Source organism: Episyrphus balteatus, chromosome 1, assembly GCF_945859705.1.
Source record: "Episyrphus balteatus chromosome 1, idEpiBalt1.1, whole genome shotgun sequence".
NCBI classification, from domain to species: Eukaryota; Metazoa; Arthropoda; class Insecta; order Diptera; family Syrphidae; genus Episyrphus; species Episyrphus balteatus.
In genome coordinates, this window is record NC_079134.1 from 90199122 (window position 1) to 90217690 (window position 18569).

Below are 18569 nucleotides of genomic sequence, written 5' to 3' on the forward strand. Positions count from 1 at the left end.
TTCCCGATAAGGAGAAAAATTCCCGGGAGAGAAAACCTACTCCCGGGGAAATTTCTCACGTGAGATTGCCGATAGGGCTGATTATGTAGAAATACACATTTTTATTGTGGGTTTTAATAATAACCAATCTAACTACTAGAGTGACCGCAACTCGCATAGAAAAAATTTTTTGTCGATTTTTTTTCGGGGGAACCCCATAAAATATTCCGCTTTTGCAGATTTTTAGATAGCCAAAATTTCAGCTCGATTGGATGACTCTAAATGGTGCCGACACTCGCTCAAAGTATCAAAAATCTCTGTTTTTTCACTGTTTTTCGAAGAAAATTAGCTCTAGCTCCCAAACAAATCAGGTTATTTTCACTTTTTATATATTTAATTAAAGGTAGTGTTGTTACACATAATTCAGATGATAAATTTGTTTAGTTTTACTAAAAAAGAAAAATATTGTCATCAATTTAAATTTTCAGTACTTACCGCAAAAAGAGCTGAAGTGCAAACTCGATTTAAAATTAAACTTTTTTTTAACTGTTTTATTCTGCGGATTGGGATAGAATGGATGTTTCTCTATCTCTGGGCCCTCGGGTAGCAAAAGTATGAGGTATAGTCGTGGGGTGAAAGAGCTATTAACAATGAAACTTTCTATGTTATTGGATTGATGTAAGGCATCTGATAGAAATGCTTCTCGCATAATTATAGCTACAATAGAAGCACTAGGGCAAAATCCAATTGACTTTGTACTTTGTATATAAATTCCATAGTACTATTACCACTCAAGATTTTGTATTCCTTGTCTGAACCACCGGAGGCGCTCTAGTCGCGGGGTATTCTTGCAGTTTTTTTCTTTTAAACGTCAATAGCTTTGTGCAAAAAAAGGGAGGAGCCAAAAATAAAAATCTGTATTTTATTCTATTTTGTTTTGTTCCCATTCTTTTGAAGAGGGGTATTTTCTTTCATATATTTTCTTCCTTCTTGTGCTTGGGAATGAGAAAACTGTAATAATATAAGAAGAGGTTTGTGTATATCTTTCAATACGTGCAGGGCAGCTGCTTGTGTAATCAATTTATATTGAAGGTTTTGAATGAACAACAACAACTTGTGTGTGTTACCACATATTAAATAGATAGAAAAAATGTATTCGTGTGTTTTCTTTTCGTTTTATTTTAAGAAGGTCATTTGATGACATGTTGCAAGTTTTCATTTCATTTGTATGTATTGTATATGAATTCAGACACAATCACACAATGATGTAGGATATTTTGATTTTCCTGTTTTTAAACTTTTTTTGCTTTTCTTTAATTTAAAGGATTGCAACATTTTACATCAATTTTGGAATTGATATAGGTACAATGATTGCAATTTTTTTATTTTTGGCTTTTTAGGTACATTTGAATTTTCATTTTTGGAATTATTTTTTATGTTTTTGGTTGTTTGGATTTTTGTGTAGGTATTGAATTTTTTTGCTTTTCTTATTATTTTATTAAGGAAGTAAGGGATTGCAACATTTTACATCAATTTTGGAATTGATATACAATGATTGCAATTTTTTTTTCATTTTTTGAACTATTTTTTATGTTTTTGGTTGTTTTGATTTTTGGGTTTGCAGGTACCTAGGTATTTGAATTTTCATTTTTGGAATTGATGAGGTAGCTACAATGTATTTGTATTTTTTTCAAAGCAAAAAATTAATTTAAGGTTTTAAGCATTGTATATGAATTGGGTTGGCTGAGGATAAATTTAAAAAGTATCTAAACAGGACATTTTGCACTTTTTAAATTTAAGATTGTGAAGCTTGTGGTGCATGTACCGTTATGTGTGATATATCAAATGAAAGGTTATATTATCTACATGCAAAATAAAGACAAATCAAATTTTTAAATGCTCTGAGAAAAAGATATTTTTGACTTAGTTATTGACTTAGAAATTGGAATTGATATAGAGTCGTTCGTGGTAAGTGTGCGCAGCCGGTAAGTGTGCGCATTGCTATTTTCTCGAAACTAGTGTAAAAATTTAAATTTCTGCTGATGCACAATTAATTAGATATCTGATTTTCGTCGAAGTCCGTTATATTTATGCTTCTGTTGTTTTTAATGTTTCGAGAAAAAGCAAAAGAAAAGAAGCTAACTTTTTTATTTTTATCTTTTACAAAAATAGCTGAATTTTAACAAAACTTGGTCAAACATTACTTTGTTATATTTTTTATGTATTTAAAATTAAAAACGTGATGTGATAGAATTTTTTTTAACTTCGGATTCGACCTCAGCGCACAAAAAACCATTAGAAAAACATATTTTGATTTCTATAAAAAAAAACTTTTTGGCTAGTGAATTTGCACAAGTCATTCGATTTTTTCTGCCCTGTTCGATTTCACTAGTCAAAAAGTTTTTTTTTTATAGAAATCAGAATATATTTTTCTAATCAAAATTCAAAATTAGTATTCGAGGTATACGTTGAGTAATAAACGACTAATCTGAACAGAAAAACCAGCGACTGAAAACTGAGTAAATAAGCAACAAACGCTGGAACAACTTTTCTGGGTCACTCCAGATTTTGAAGTACCATGTATTAAAACATTTTAAGAAAATCGAGTTTTCAAAGAAAATTTCTGCCAAAAAAACTATATTACTGAAAGAAAAATTCAAAATCTTTGGAATCCTCATAGTTTAAAATTTTGTGTATAGTACACTTTCTGGCAAAGATAAAAAGATAATATTTTTCAAAATCTATGGATAAATTATAAAGATATGACCATTTTTGCAACGATCAGTATTTTTGACTTTTTATGTTACTTTTTGAGTTTTTGTCTATAACTTGAAAAGCAAGCCGAGTTTGAAAATTTTTATTAAGTAATTTTTTGTAGATAATTGAATTTCCTATCGACGTGTATGCTTAAGAAAAAAATTAAAATTGAAATATTGTAAAAAACTAAAGAAAAACTATTCATAAAAGAGAAAAAAACGAAATTTTTGATATTTTTACCAAATGGTCTATTTTTATCATTTGAGCATTTATAGATATTGAACATGTCAAGGAGAAAAGAAGATACCTACTTTATCTTTCAACATAATGGTCACAAAAATTGTATAGGTACGGCTAAAATTGAATAAAATATGAACTTTCAAAATCTACTGAAGTTTGAAGATTTTTGCCTACAGATGGAAAACGGTCTGCCTAACCGAAAAACCTGTAGTGTAAAAAATGAAGGTAATAAATAGATTTACAACTTTTACCTACTTCGAAAAAATTGTCAAAAAAAGCTGAAATAAAAGAGATAACATTGTATATGAATGTTCATAATTGATATACAATGGAGATATGACTTAAATAAAAAATCACCCTTTGACGTGTTTAAAAAAAAACACCCTAACTCTTAAACCAAAGAAATAATCAAAAAAAGTTATTTAACTAGGTATATTGTAGCAAATTAAATTATCTTCAAGTTATGAGAAAAAGTAAAATTTTTATAGACACTTTTTCGATATTTTTTCGAGTCCTGAAGTCAAAATGCATTTACTAATTTTTCCCAGACCCCATTTAATAAAATCTATGTAACTTTCCCGTACTTTAGTGCCATTACTCTACACCCTTTTTGCTTAGCATACCTACCTATAAAAAGAAACAAAATCATCAACAAATTAAAGCTTACGATCAGAATTTAAATCAAATACCAAATCCTGAAAATCAAAACATCAAAATAAAAAAATCCTACATACCTACACAAGCAAGCAACAAGGTCACAAATGAAAATACACACAACACACCCAAAATCTCATGAACATGAAATTCATATACAAAGACCACACGACAAAAAAATATTCATAAACACACATTACCTCTTTATCTTCTTCCTTCTACTTCTTATAAAAAAAAAAACCTTAGCGGCAACTACCTACTACCTAGTAAGAAACAGTTTACTATCTTTATTTTCTTCCACCTACTACTACTGTCACTTTATTATTCTGTATTTTCTTATTCTTTATTTTCTCTTTCTTTGTCGATTCCTTCTCCTTCCCCGTTTTTGCTTCTCGTTCCAACTTGGCTTCTTCTTTCTGTGCAGATTTCAACAAAATTGCTAGAAAAAATGATTCGTTTCCAGACATTAGGATGGCGCTAGTAAAAGCTCGTCGCGTGAGAGTACTATGAAAATTTATATACAAAGCTTTGTAGTTTCAAAATCAAACTTACATTCAACAAGAAAAAACTTTTGCTTGGTTTAATGCCCCAAGAGCTTATCTGGCTCCTAAACAAGATCTTGATCTTTTGCGTAATTGCATTGAATACCGCAAGATAGACAAAGATATTTCAGAGAAGGCTCTTGCTAAATTCTCAAACCATTTATGGTATTTGAGTTCAGAGCAGGCAGGTCTGGCGTTCTTTGACCTAACTTTACCAGATGGCGAAAAATTAGAAACGGCCAACATAATTTTGAAAACCAGTGAAACGGAAACCAACAGAATAGTAAATCCAAAGCTACAGACACATGAAGATGAACAATTTGTCACAGCGGGGTTAAAAAATATTGTGAACAAAGAAACATTGAACTTTTTCAGCCGATTGAAAATAGACACAAGTTTTCTCAAAGAACCTCCAAATCTTTGGCCCGAAAACCCGCATTTTAAAGAAGGCTTTAAAAAAGTGCAATCACTTAAAGTCGTAAATGACATGACAGAAAGAGGAGTCAAATTAATAACGGATTTTAATAACCTTTTAACTAAAGATGAGGAACAAAAACAATCTGTACTTCAAGTAGTCAGTGAGTGCCGAAAATTGTATCCTGATGCTTCCAAAACTACTTTGTAAATCTGTTGATTGAATTTTTTTAGTATTTACTTCATTAATTATGTATAAGAAATGTAACACGATGTTATTTTTTTTGTTTTTTAGGCCGTGTGTGAATTGCGTAAAATAGTTCACATAGTGTAAAATGTTTGACACTGTTGAGGTGAATAAAAAATTTTCAGCTGTTAAAAATTTATTGGGCTCTGGGACCTGGTTAAATTTGAGTTAAATTTTTTTTGCAGATGGTTTTGTTTTGTTTTTTTTTTTTTATTAAAAAGGAGTTTCATAGCAGAAAAGAGGCAGAAAAATATTAAACAATAAGCCATACAGCTGAAATTTTTTTGTTCACCTCAATAGTGTCAAAAATTTTACACAGTGTTAACTATTTAACGCAATTCACACACAGCCTTAGAATTCTGTTAAATGTTTCGTTTTTTTAAATAAAACAGTTTAAAAAAAAAAGTTTCATTTTAAATCGAGTTTGCACTTCAGTTCTTTTTGAGGTAAGTACTGAAAATTTAAATTGATGACAAAATTTTTCTTTTTTGGTAAAACTAAACAAATTTAGCATCTGAATTATGTGTAGCAACACTACCTTTAATTAAATATATAAAAAGTGAAAATAACCCGATCTGTTTGGGAGCTAGAGCTAATTTTCTTCGAAAAACAGTGAAAAAACAGAGATTTTTGATACTTTGAGCGAGTGTCGGCACCATTTAGAGTTATCCAATCGAGCTGAAATTTTGGCTATCTAAAAATCTGCAAAGGCGGAACATTTTATGTGGTTCCCCCGACCAAATTTCGAAAATCGATTTCTTGCGGTCACTCTAATGGATATATTCGTGAATTCAAAACGACCGTCAACAAATTGCAGGAAATGGAAGCGACTCTCGATAAGGATTTATTAATTTGTAGTTCTTCTTGACGGACTGTCCGAAGACTACAGAGATGTCCAAGCTGCATTTGACGCACAAAGCAAGTATCCGGAGGTCGATGTTGTTTGCGCGAGACTTTTAGAATTCAGCGATCGTAAGAAGGATGGGCATGGACAACAAAGCACAGCGTTATACACAAAGGGATAATTCAAACCGAGAAAAACACCAAACTACAGCAAAAAAGGTAGTACAATTCCTTATATTTGCCGTGTGTGTGGCATTAAAGGACACATGGCCAAAGACTGCTATCACAATAAAGAAAAGGCGAAAACTGTTCAATCAAGTACCACAGAAGGAGCGGTATATGGCTTTGTAATTACAGAGGAATCTTCATTTAAAAGGAGCGGAATATGGCTTTGTAATTACAGTCTGCATTTAGGGTGTCTACTGATGACATCACATGGTGCCTTGATTCCGGAGCGACTTCTCATATGTGCTCGACAAAATCCTTGTTTGACAGTTTGGAAATGTGTACAAAAGAATCGTTTGTGACTTTAGCTAATGGTCAGCGTGTTAAAATTGCTGGAATCGGCACGGCCTTACTACCATCGTACCTAAACAATGTCGGAAAAGATATAAAATTGTTTCGCACACTTTATACACCGGATTTAAATGAAAATCTTATCTCCGTAAGCAAGGCGGCAAGTAGCAAAGTTAAGGTAGTATTCAAAGGCGATAAGGCTAAAATATATAGTAAGACTGGTACACTGCTATTCACAGCTGATCAAAGTCGTGGTTTGTATATAGTTTCAAGAAGTGACAGAGTTCTAGCCACACGTGAAAGTAACAACTCGCTGAACTTGTGGCACCGGAGAATGGGCCACTTAAACATAACCTCGTTGAAACAACTTTGTATATTTCATGCAAAAGAAAAGCGAAGCTTTAGATAAATTTAAAGCCTTTAAAGCGTTTGTAGAAAAACAAACAGGGGAATCAATCAAATCGATTAGAACAGATAATAGGACAGAATACACGCATTCGAAATTTGAAGAATTTTTGGAACAAAACGGAATCGACCATGAGTTTTCAGCCCCATATACGCCACAACAAAATGGCATAGCAGAGAGGGCCAACCGGACCCTACTTGAAATGGCGAGGTGTTTAAAGCTGGAAGCAAAACTACCTGATATGTTGTGGGCAGAACTAATTTGTACGGCAGCTTTTATTCGCAAAGGGTGTCTCACAAAAATGAACGGCCAACTAACACCAGAGGAGCTGTGGACCGGTACCAAACCGGACGTGTCATCATTCAGGTGCATTGGTACAAGAACATATGTACTGGACAAAGGGAGTAATCTCGGTAAGTTTGAATCGAAAAGCAATGAGCATATAGTTGTTGGATATAGCAATGAACATGGTACATACCGGGTTTGGAAACCTGGAATCCGCATAGTCATCAGGAGTAGAGATGAACGATTCGTGGAAGAGGAGTCCAATCAAACCAATACCAACAATGGGGAAGGAGTTCTACCAAGCTACTATGTTTTCGATTTAAAACAGCCTGAGAGTCAAGTGCCGGATATTAAAGACCTAAAACAACAACCACCTGATGAAGGTCAAGAAGTGCATCGTGAGGAATCACAAAAGAACGAAACCGAATATACTGAAGCAGGATCTACAGCACAGTTACCCAATGATGAAGAGGAAGTCTGCAGCGTCGGAGTTGACCCTGTTAACGTTAAACAGCTGGAAAGCAATGAACATCAGGAAGAGTGGTACAGTGCAATGCAAGAAGAGTACGATTCGCTTATTCGAAATGGAACCTGGGTGTTGGTGGATAGGCCAAATGAGCGGCAGGTAATTAAATCAAAATGGGTATTTAAAACCAAATATTTTGCAGACGGTACGATTGAGCGAAGAAAAGCGAGGCTGGTGGCCAAGGGATTCCACCAGATTCATGGGGTCGACTATACTGACACGTATTCCCCGGTAGCCAATATCCATTCCATTCGACTCACATTAGCAATTGCAGTAGAACACAATCTGAAGTTATACCACCTTGACCTTTCTGCAGCATATTTAAACGGCGATCTGGATACTGTCATCTTCATGGAGCAGCCGGAAGTTTTCAACAACGACGCTGCAAACAAGGTGTGTATGTTAAAGAAGGCGATTTACGGTCTTAAACAGTCCGGACGCCAATGGAACTTTAAGTTGGATAAGACTTTAAAGAATCTCGAATTTAACCAGTCATCATATGACAAATGTATATATTATAAAATTATTAAGAAAACAATCACGATTATCACCGTTTATGTTGATGATCTCCTTTTGGCAACAAACAACACCGAAGAATACTCATTGATTTATGCCGCACTATCAAAGGAGTTTGATATACGCGATTTGGGTGAACCAAAACTATGTGTGGGACTTGAAATCACGAGGAACAACGGAGAAATCAACATAAGGCAAATGGGATACATCAACAGTCTGATACGGTCATACAATTTAAGTGAAGCAAAACCATCTCGCTAACCATCACAAGTCAAACTCATCATTCAAAAAGAACCAACCATCACAGGTGAAAATGAGAAGGTGGATATCACAGCATATCGGCAAATAGTGGGACGCTTGCTTTACCTGTCCAATTTCAGCCGACCAGACATCTCGTACATTGTGAATATTCTTTCTCAGTGTGTTGAAGACCCTAGACGTCAGCATTGGAACGCAGCAGTAAACGTCGTAAAATATCTAATCGGCACCAAGACTGCAAAAATAGTATACAGAAAAACAAATCAACAAATCTTAGCGTATTCAGATTCTAATTGGGCTGCAGATACAAACGGTAGAAAATCTCAATCAGGCTTGGTGTTTCTTTATGCTGGCGGAGCGGTCCACTGGGGATCTCGAAAACAAAAAATAGTGGCCACATCTAGTACTGAGGCCGAATACATAACACTGTCATCGGTCGCAAAAGATGCGGCATATTTTCGTAGCATTTTAATCGAGCTTCAACTACACGTCTAACTGGTTGAAATGTTCTGCGACAAAGTTGCAATAAAAGTTGGTTGAGGCCCAAATCCACAGCGGACTGTAGCCGCCTTACGGCGCTGGTCACACTAAGTAAGTAAGTTAATTTGAGGCTAATTACAATTCAGTGTAATTTATTCATATTAATTACACCGGCACACAAAAAAAAAAGTGTCATGTACCAGGAACCAGACCTATCTTTCTATATGTTTTTGGCACGCTGAATCCGAATTTCAAGTCCGTATGGCGCGGTCACCCCCCAGTTTTGAGCTGTGACTGCATTTTGTTTGAAATTTTATGACTTTTTTGGAGTTTATTGCATTTTTCTCAAAAGTGGAGGGTGTTCGGGCAAAACGGACTTGAAATTCGAATTCAGCGGGTCCAAAAACATATAGAAAGATAGGTCTGGTTCCTGGTACATACATGAAACTTTTTTTTGTGTGTGCCGGGGATGACAGCTACATGTCGCGACAAAAAAAAGTTGTATGTACCAGGAACCAGACCTATCTTTCTATATGTTTTTGGACCCGCTGAATCCGAATTTCAAGTCCCTTTTACCCTCCAGTTTTGAGAAAAATGTAAAAAAGACCCCAAAAAAGGCAAAAAACTTCCTTTTTAGGAGTTTTTTGTATTTTACTCAAAACTGGAGGGTGACAGGGCCAAACGGACTTGAAATTCGGATTCAGCGTGCCCAAAAATATATAGAAAGATAGGCCTGGTTCCTGGTACATGACACTTTTTTTTTTGTGTGCCGGTGTTATTATATTGAAAACTATGCAATATCATTTTCTTAAAATACTGGACTTTCGAAATGTATGAATATTTGTTGTCATATTGATTAATATTTTAGTGAAACTGAATAATTTGTTTAATTAAACCAAGCATTGGAAATGCTTTCTCCGATACTGTATATCTAAATGTAAGGAAAATGTAATTTTCACTTACCATAAAATCTTTATTTCATTCTAATTGTTTTCTTTACTAAAAAATACCTTATGATAATTCTAGTTGGGCTTAGATTTTAATTTGCATAAATAGAAATTACAAAATTAGTTTTTGTCATACCTGATCAAGGATGTAGTTTCGACGTCTTTTCGTAGCTATTTCTTCCAGCGCAGACAAACTCTGTAAACAGAATTCATACACTCTCTCCCAATTTCCTTTGTGCAGATGTTTTCGTGGTTTACCATCAATCTAGGAGAGTAAAATAATTTCGCAAATATAAATAACAATTTTTAGCTGGAATATATTTGATTCTTAAGTATTTTAGCTTTAAATATTTTAATTTTTATAATGGTGTTGCAACTCAATAGGTTTATCTTAATGGGCTTTTAAGTGTCAATATTTGAACCCGGTAACTATGCGATGTTTATAAATTTATCGAGTCCGATCCTCCAAGTTATCGTAAATGAATTTTGCGACATTTTTTTTTTTGTTACCAATAACCAATAATACAGGGTGTCCCAAAAGTAATAGATCAAACAAAATATGCTGATAGGCCTACTTAAGGGCTCTCAGAATTTGGTAACTTGTTCATCCCAAATCCTTACGGTTTTCGATTTAATGCAATTCTTGTGAAATTTCGAAAAATCCCTAGTTTGCAACAGTATTTTGCTTCCTGCGCCCATTGTTGATTTTTGTTTTTTTAAATTCTTTTACAAAAACATTGCCAAATAATAAGGAACAATAAATTAATCAAAATATTTTATATTCCATACGCCATTTCGCTGCAAATTAAATAACAGTTTAAAGTTTTATAAAAAATCAATTTCTAACTTTTATTTGAGAGCAACACCGCAAAAAAAAATTTGTACGGTGTGAGAATGGTTTATTATTTTAAAAATTTGCCCTGTTATTGCAGTTTTCAAAAAAGTGTAAAAGTTTCCAAAGTTGCAGTTAGATCGCAAAATATTACAATTTTAATTCAACAAAACAGAGTTTATCATACATATTTTGCTTTCTGCGCCCATTGTTGATTTTTGTTTTTTTAAATTCTTTTACAAAAACATTGCCAAATAATAAGGAACAATAAATTAATCAAAATATTTTATATTCCATACGCCATTTCACTGCAAATCAGCTAAAAGTTTTTAATTTTATTAAAAATCAATTTCTAACTTTTATTTGAGAGCAACACCGCAAAAAAAATTTGTACGGCGTGAGAATGGTTTATTATTTTAAAAAGTAGCCCTGTTATTACAGTTTTCAAAAAAGTATAAAAGTTTCCAAATTTGCAGTTAAAACCCAAAATATTACAATTTGAATTCAACAAAACAGAGTTTATCAAAACAAAAAACAACCAAAATTAAACACATTTTCTCCAACTGTTATTTGTTTATTTTTTTTTAACAAAAGCCTCTATTTTTGTTTGTATATTTGCTCTGAAAAACCCTTTTTTGTTGAATTAAAATTGTAATATTTTGCTATCTAACTGCAACTTTGGAAACTTTTACACTTGTTTGAAAACTGCAATAACAGGGCAAATTTTTAAAATAATAAACCATTCTCACACCGTACAAATTTTTTTTGCGGTGTTGCTCTCAAATAAAAGTTAGAAATTGATTTTTTATAAAACTTTAAACTGTTATTTAATTTGCAGCGAAATGGCGTATGGAATATAAAATATTTTGATTAATTTATTGTTCCTTATTATTTGGCAATGTTTTTGTAAAAGAATTTAAAAAAACAAAAATCAACAATGGGCGCAGGAAGCAAAATACTGTTGCAAAGTAGGGATTTTTCGAAATTTCACAAGAATTGCATTAAATCGAAAACCGTAAGGATTTGGGATGAACAAGTTACTAAATTCTGAGAGCCCTTAAGTAGGCCTATCAGCATATTTCGTTTGATCCATTACTTTTGGGACACCCTGTATACAACTTTTTTGTATTAATCTTATCAAAAATTGCTCAAGAAAAAATCAACATCGCACAGAGCAGTATAACGACCCCAAAATCCGGTCATAAGTAAAAAAAAAATCGCATTCGACCCGTTATTTTTTGCTTTTCGCATTTCTCAATACCTATGCTTACTAAAACCGGTTTCAAATATGCAATAACTGCTGACCCCGTTATCTCAAAGATCTTAGTCTAAATCTAGTCGATTTTATAAGCTCACGTCACAAAAGCTTATTTTGTTCTCTAATCATTAACACTGCAGTCTGTTTTTTTATTTGTGATAATTGTGAAAATTTTTTGATGCATGTCGAAGGATAAGGTACATATGTACTTTATATTAATACAGAAACTTATATATACATATTAGAGTGGACCAAAAAAATCATTTTTTCATTATTTTGATTTGCTCTACCGATAACTTGTTTTCTCGACACAAAATAATGCTACCCTAATTTTTTCAGAATTTTTCGATGATGTTTAGGGGTTGCGCGCACCCCTTTATTAAAAAAAATAAGCTCTTTTAGTTTTTAATTTTTTTAAAGCTTAAATAATTTTTTTATCGAAAAGCTGTTTGAGTAAAAAGTATTGAGTATCAATAGATCTACTTACCTCAATTTTTCTCTTTTCAAAAAAAAATATTTTTGACTGATTCCCAGGCGTTAGAAGTCGAAATTACTGATAAATGCTGGGAAAAAAGCCTTAAAACTATGTTTTACTGTTTTTTATAACGGTTAAAATTATTTTTATCGTATTCCTCATTAAATTTACTATAAAAACCGTGCTTTTATATTGCTCAATTCTTCTTAGATTGATAAAAGAAAAATAATTTTTAAAAAAATGACTTTAAATAATAAAAAAAATATTAAAATACAATGGCAACACTTACAGTTATGAATGATAGCTTTTTCAAAAGCCAGAACTATACACTTTATTCTAATTTTGAATTAAAGTTATTTTAATCAATTGTTTTTGAAATAATCGATTAAAAAGTAAAAAATTGGGAAAAAAAAGTTTAAAAAACACATTCAATACTGTTTTTGTCAAGATTGTGGATTACAATACAAAAAATGGCTGATAAAATAAAGGGCACAATTGATTCCTTATTAAATACTGAAGTCCATATGTTTTAACGCTTTCTAGTTTTTGAGAAAATTGAAAAATAAAAAATTTCTTTTTTATCAGACCTACTCGAGATCGTCCTTCTGGTTCCACGAAATTTTATTTTGATAACTATCCATATTTTTTTATGATGTTGTTGTTGATGCAGCGCCTTATAATGTTGAATATCGGATATGTTTTTTGATGGTGGCAAAAATATCAAAAACAGCCATAAAAATTATAATCTGATAAAAAGAATTTTTTTTTATTTTTCAATTTTCTCAAAAACTAGAAAGCGTTAAAACATATGGACTTCAGTATTTAATAAGGAATCAATTGTGCCCTTTATTTTATCAGCCATTTTTTGTATTGTAATCCACAATCTTGACAAAAACAGTATTGAATGTGTTTTTTAAACTTTTTTTTTCCCAATTTTTTACTTTTTAATCGATTATTTCAAAAACAATTGATTAAAATAACTTTAATTCAAAATTAGAATAAAGTGTATAGTTCTGGCTTTTGAAAAAGCTATCATTCATAACTGTAAGTGTTGCCATTGTATTTTAATATTTTTTTTATTATTTAAAGTCATTTTTTAGAAAATTGCCATTCCCGCCTAAACGGAGCCAGATAGACCACCCCTCCCATAATGAAAAATGATCGTATTTAACTCCTCTACAAAATACTGTTATCAAATCTCGGCGCCCAAGATATAGTACCCTACCCCATTTTTCCTTCACTTGTTTTGGTACGATCTTTTTTAAAAATTATTTTTCTTTTATCAATCTAAGAAGAATTGAGCAATATAAAAGCACGGTTTTTATAGTAAATTTAATGAGGAATACGATAAAAATAATTTTAACCGTTATAAAAAACAGTAAAACATAGTTTTAAGGCTTTTTTCCCAGCATTTATCAGTAATTTCGACTTCTAACGCCTGGGAATCAGTCAAAAATATTTTTTTTTGAAAAGAGAAAAATTGAGGTAAGTAGATCTATTGATACTCAATACTTTTTACTCAAACTGCTTTTCGATAAAAAAATTATTTAAGCTTTAAAAAAATTAAAAACTAAAAGAGCTTATTTTTTTTAATAAAGGGGTGTGCGCAACCCCTAAACATCATCGAAAAATTCTGAAAAAATTAGGGTAGCATTATTTTGTGTCGAGAAAACAAGTTATCGGTAGAGCAAATCAAAATAATGAAAAAATGATTTTTTTGGTCCACCCTAATACATATGTCATTGAAAATATATTGAAAACCGAGATGACAGGAGTGCATAGAAAAAATGTTTTTGTTATAGTCTCGGTTATGATCGGGCAAAAATTTTTGTTTTATATTTAACTGTACATCTTTGTCATCTCATGCACATACAAAAAATTTCCACGTATCCACCTTTTTTTAATCGGGTTTTTTAGTCTTGAGGTATTTTTAGTCAATTTGGCCTTTGTGGCTTAACAAAACTACTTATTTTCAAATTTTTGTTTTCTTTAACCTATTTTTTGGCCAATTCCAATAAGAAAAACATTAAAAATATTTTTGACCGGATTTTGAAGGCGAATATGTATATATGTATATATAAATATGTATATATATATATATATATAATATACTTTAAAATTGAATTATAATATACAGGGTGATTCAGGAGTAATGTGCCAAAAAGCTAGAGCGTGTAGGTTAGGTCAAGACAAGAAAAAAATCGTATGGGATGGGGGGTCTATTCCCCTTCGTTTAGCGGGGAGGGGCAATTTAAACAAAAATTGACTTAATTTGGAAACAAAATTATTAACGGTTATAATTACAATAACGTGCTGTACTTTTTTGTAAAGCCAAAACATTAGTCTCTTACAAAACTTTTAAACAAAGCCATTTTATGGCACAGTTTTTGAAAAATTAATTTTTAATATCAAAATTTTCAAAAAAAAATTGGAAAAAAAAATTTCAAACTAATTTTTTTCAAAATTTCATGTCATTAAGTACTAATTTAATGTTTGAAATTCGATGCTTTTATTTATTTTTAAACAAAAACAGAAAACCAGATTCAAAAATATGTTGTCGTTTTCGAGAAATTAACAAAAAACCAAAACGACTTTTTTCTAAAAAACCTCATTATATTCTGTTTTTTACGTAGCTGGACTTGTTGATAAATTAATTTATGAAACATTAACAATTCGTCAATTATTTTTTAAACATTCAGACTTAAATAAGGATACAATAAAGTGATACCGTATTGGATTAACCCTGAATTGATCAACTTTTTTCATTGATAACACCTGAAAACTTACCTGAGAATTTTTCATACTATGTCTGGGGTGCTCGCTACCCATGGATTCTAGCTGTAAGGGTCTTAAGGCATTAAAATTGTTTTATTTTAATGAAAAAAAAAATGAAATAATACTTCCGCAAGCAGTTCAAAATAAAAAAAGGACTTTTTAAATCATATTCTTTGATTTTTAAAGGTTTCAAGAGAATCATTTTTTCCTAGAAAACATTTAAATTCTTTTCCTTCGTATTTGCCATTTCTCTTGTCATCGATTAATCTTTTGGGTGTACATTATTATTTGTTATTCAATTTCCATTAAGAAATTCCGATTTTATTGCCTGAAAGCCCTTAAAGCTAGAATCCATGGGCGGCGAGCACCCCAGACATAGTAAGAAAAATTGTCAGGTAAGTTTTCAGGTGTTATCAACGAAAAAAGTTTATCAATTCAGGGTTAATCCATTACTGTATCACTTTATTGTATTCTTATTTAAGTCTGAATGTTTAAAAAGTAATTGACGAATGTTTAATGTTTCATAAATTAATTTATCAACAAGTCCAGCCACGTAAAACAGAAAATAAAGAGGTTTTTTTTGAAAAAGTAGTTTTGGTTTTTTGTTAATTTCTCAAACACGACAAGGTATTTTTGAATCTGGTTTTCTGTTTTTGTTAAAAAATAAATAAGAGCATCGAATTTTAAAAACTAAATTAGTACTTAATTACATAAAATTTTGAAAAAAATTAGTTTGACATTTTTTTTTTTCAATTTTTTTTTCAAAATTTTGATTTTAAAAATTAATTTTTCAAAAACTGTGCCTCGAAATGACTTTATTGCAAGTATAGCCGTTGATTTTTAATAATTTTTTTTCCAAATTAAGTCAATTTATTTTAAATTGCCCCTCCCCTCCCCCCTAAAAAGTAGCCCTGTTATTACAGTTTTCAAAAAAGTATAAAAGTTTCCAAAGTTGCAGTTAAAACCCAAAATATTACAATTTGAATTCAACAAAACAGAGTTTATCAAAACAAAAAACAACCAAAATTAAACACATTTTCTCCAACTGTTATTTGTTTATTTTTTTTTAACAAAAGCCTCTATTTTTGTTTGTATTTTTGCTCTGAAAAACCCTTTTTTGTTGAATTAAAATTGTAATATTTTGCGATCTAACTGCAACTTTGGAAACTTTTACACTTTTTTGAAAACTGCAATAACAGGGCAAATTTTTAAAATAATAAACCATTCTCACACCGCACACTGGGGAAATTTGTATGGGAGTGCGGAAAAAATTAAATAAAAACTGAACCACTGAATAGATTTGGATGAAATTTTCAGGGATGACAGTTTTCGTCGTAAGAAATTATTATTATTCATTTCCGCCCACTGCCACGCCCTTTTAAAAAAATTTGTGAGAGTAATAAAGAATTCCGATTCTCAATTTACTTGTACTTATAGCATTTTTTTTTAAATTTTTTTGTATTATTGGAACCACCTCACCGATTTTAAATACATTAAATGGAAAAGAATAATTCATAGTAGGTACTGTTGTCGAGGTCCACGTCCACGCAAAATAAAAAACCCAAATTATAGTTAAAAATTATTAAAAAAAAAAAAACACTTTTTTCATTTTTTTATACAAATTTTTCAAAAGTTAATTCTTTTAAGAGAGCCATTTTTTCCTCAATTAAATGACTCTGATTCTTCTTAATACCTAAAGGAATGGGTCAGATGATCTGTATTTTTCAATAATAATTTCAATTTAAATCTTGAGACATTCCATTAGATTTCTGCTTAGATCTTCGCATAAAATGCTTAAAATTCCCATTATTAATAAAATGTATAATAATAAGACGCATAATCCCTTTTCACTCGTTTTTAATTTGAATAGTTTTCAATATATTATGTACATACATTTCAGTTACATACATATAACGAAAATTAATTTTTCTGAGCCAAGTTCAAAAAATCAAATGTAATTTTATTGTAGTAGATTTGTAAAAAAATGTGTTACGAATTAATTTTATTTTCTCTATTTGTCTTTTCGTATAAGAATTTCAAGCTTGCAGCCAAAAAAACAAACATCTGACAAAAAGGAGATTTTTTACTTTTCAATTTTCTCGAAAACTAGAAGGCATAGAAACATATGGTTTTCAGTGTTTGGTAAGGAATTAATTAAGGCAGTGTTCTTCATTATTCAAATTGAATACAAATCCCCAGGCTTGTCAAAAATAGTATTGGATATGTTTTTTAAAATTTTTTTTTCAAAATTTTGACTTTGAAATCGATTATTTCAAAAACAATTCACTTAAAGAACTTAATTTAAAAGCTCAAATTTTTAAGAAAATGATTTTTGCGACCAAATGAAGTTTTCAATTACCAATAAAAAACGCAGTGGCACCTGGTGGCACCCAAATTTGGCCTTCATCGAAAGGGATTTTCATAAGGAAAAAGTTTTTAATAGCCTCTAACTGTAGGCAAGTGTAGCTAAAATTATATATACAAAAATATGAAAAAATCAAGCCATTTTTTTCTCTTTTCTTTAAATAATTATATAAAATAATTAAAATCTTTAAAATTAATAATTTCTTCGATTTACAATAGACAAACGATGGCTTCTTTACGGAAAAATAAAAGTGTATGAGTCGGCTCAAGCTAAAAATAAATTACACAGCTTTAATTTGAGGGTATTTTCACTTCGTTTTTTATACTTTCAACAACTTGTCCCTTTACAAAGCTCTAAAAAGTAAACTACAAGTCCGATTTTAGTAATTCTTTCTGATTTTGATTCAGAATTTATTTTTGAATTTAGAAATACTATTGAAATATTCTCCGAGGAACTTTAAATGTTTGACTTTTTTCCGCAAAATCCCCAGTGTGCACCGTACAAATTTTTTTTGCGGTGTTGCTCTCAAATAAAAGTTAGAAATTGATTTTTTATAAAACTTTAAACTGTTATTTAATTTGCAGCGAAATGGCGTATGGAATATAAAATATTTTGATTAATTTATTGTTCCTTATTATTTGGCAATGTTTTTGTAAAAGAATTTAAAAAAACAAAAATCAACAATGGGCGCAGGAAGCAAAATACTGTTGCAAAGTAGGGATTTTTCGAAATTTCACAAGAATTGCATTAAATCGAAAACCGTAAGGATTTGGGATGAACAAGTTACTAAATTCTGAGAGCCCTTAAGTAGGCCTATCAGCATATTTCGTTTGATCCATTACTTTTGGGACACCCTGTATACAACTTTTTTGTATTAATCTTATCAAAAATTGCTCAAGAAAATATCAACATCGCACGACCCCAAAATCCGGTCATAAGTAAAAAAAAAAATCGCATTCGACCCGTTATTTTTTGCTTTTCGCATTTCTCAATACCTATGCTTACTAAAACCGGTTTCAAATATGCAATAACTGCTGACCCCGTTATCTCAAAGATCTTAGTCTAAATCTAGTCGATTTTATAAGCTCACGTCACAAAAGCTTATTTTGTTCTCTAATCATTAACACTGCAGTCTGTTTTTTTATTTGTGATAATTGTGAAAATTTTTTGATGCATGTGGAGGGATAAGGTACATATGTACTTTATATTAATACAGAAACTTATATATACATATGTCATTGAAAATATATTGAA

At 31.1% G+C, this 18569-nt stretch overlaps 1 protein-coding gene across 1 annotated transcript in view; it reads right to left on the reverse strand.

Annotated features, from left to right (window-relative positions):
• LOC129907351 (heterogeneous nuclear ribonucleoprotein U-like protein 2) overlaps positions 1 to 18569 on the reverse strand; it is a 217504-nt gene that overhangs the window by 52552 nt on the left and 146383 nt on the right. The window contains exon 4 of the mRNA XM_055983512.1: positions 9747 to 9875. Coding sequence (XP_055839487.1) covers positions 9747 to 9875 — 129 coding nt within the window. The remainder of the gene's footprint in view (positions 1 to 9746; positions 9876 to 18569) is intronic.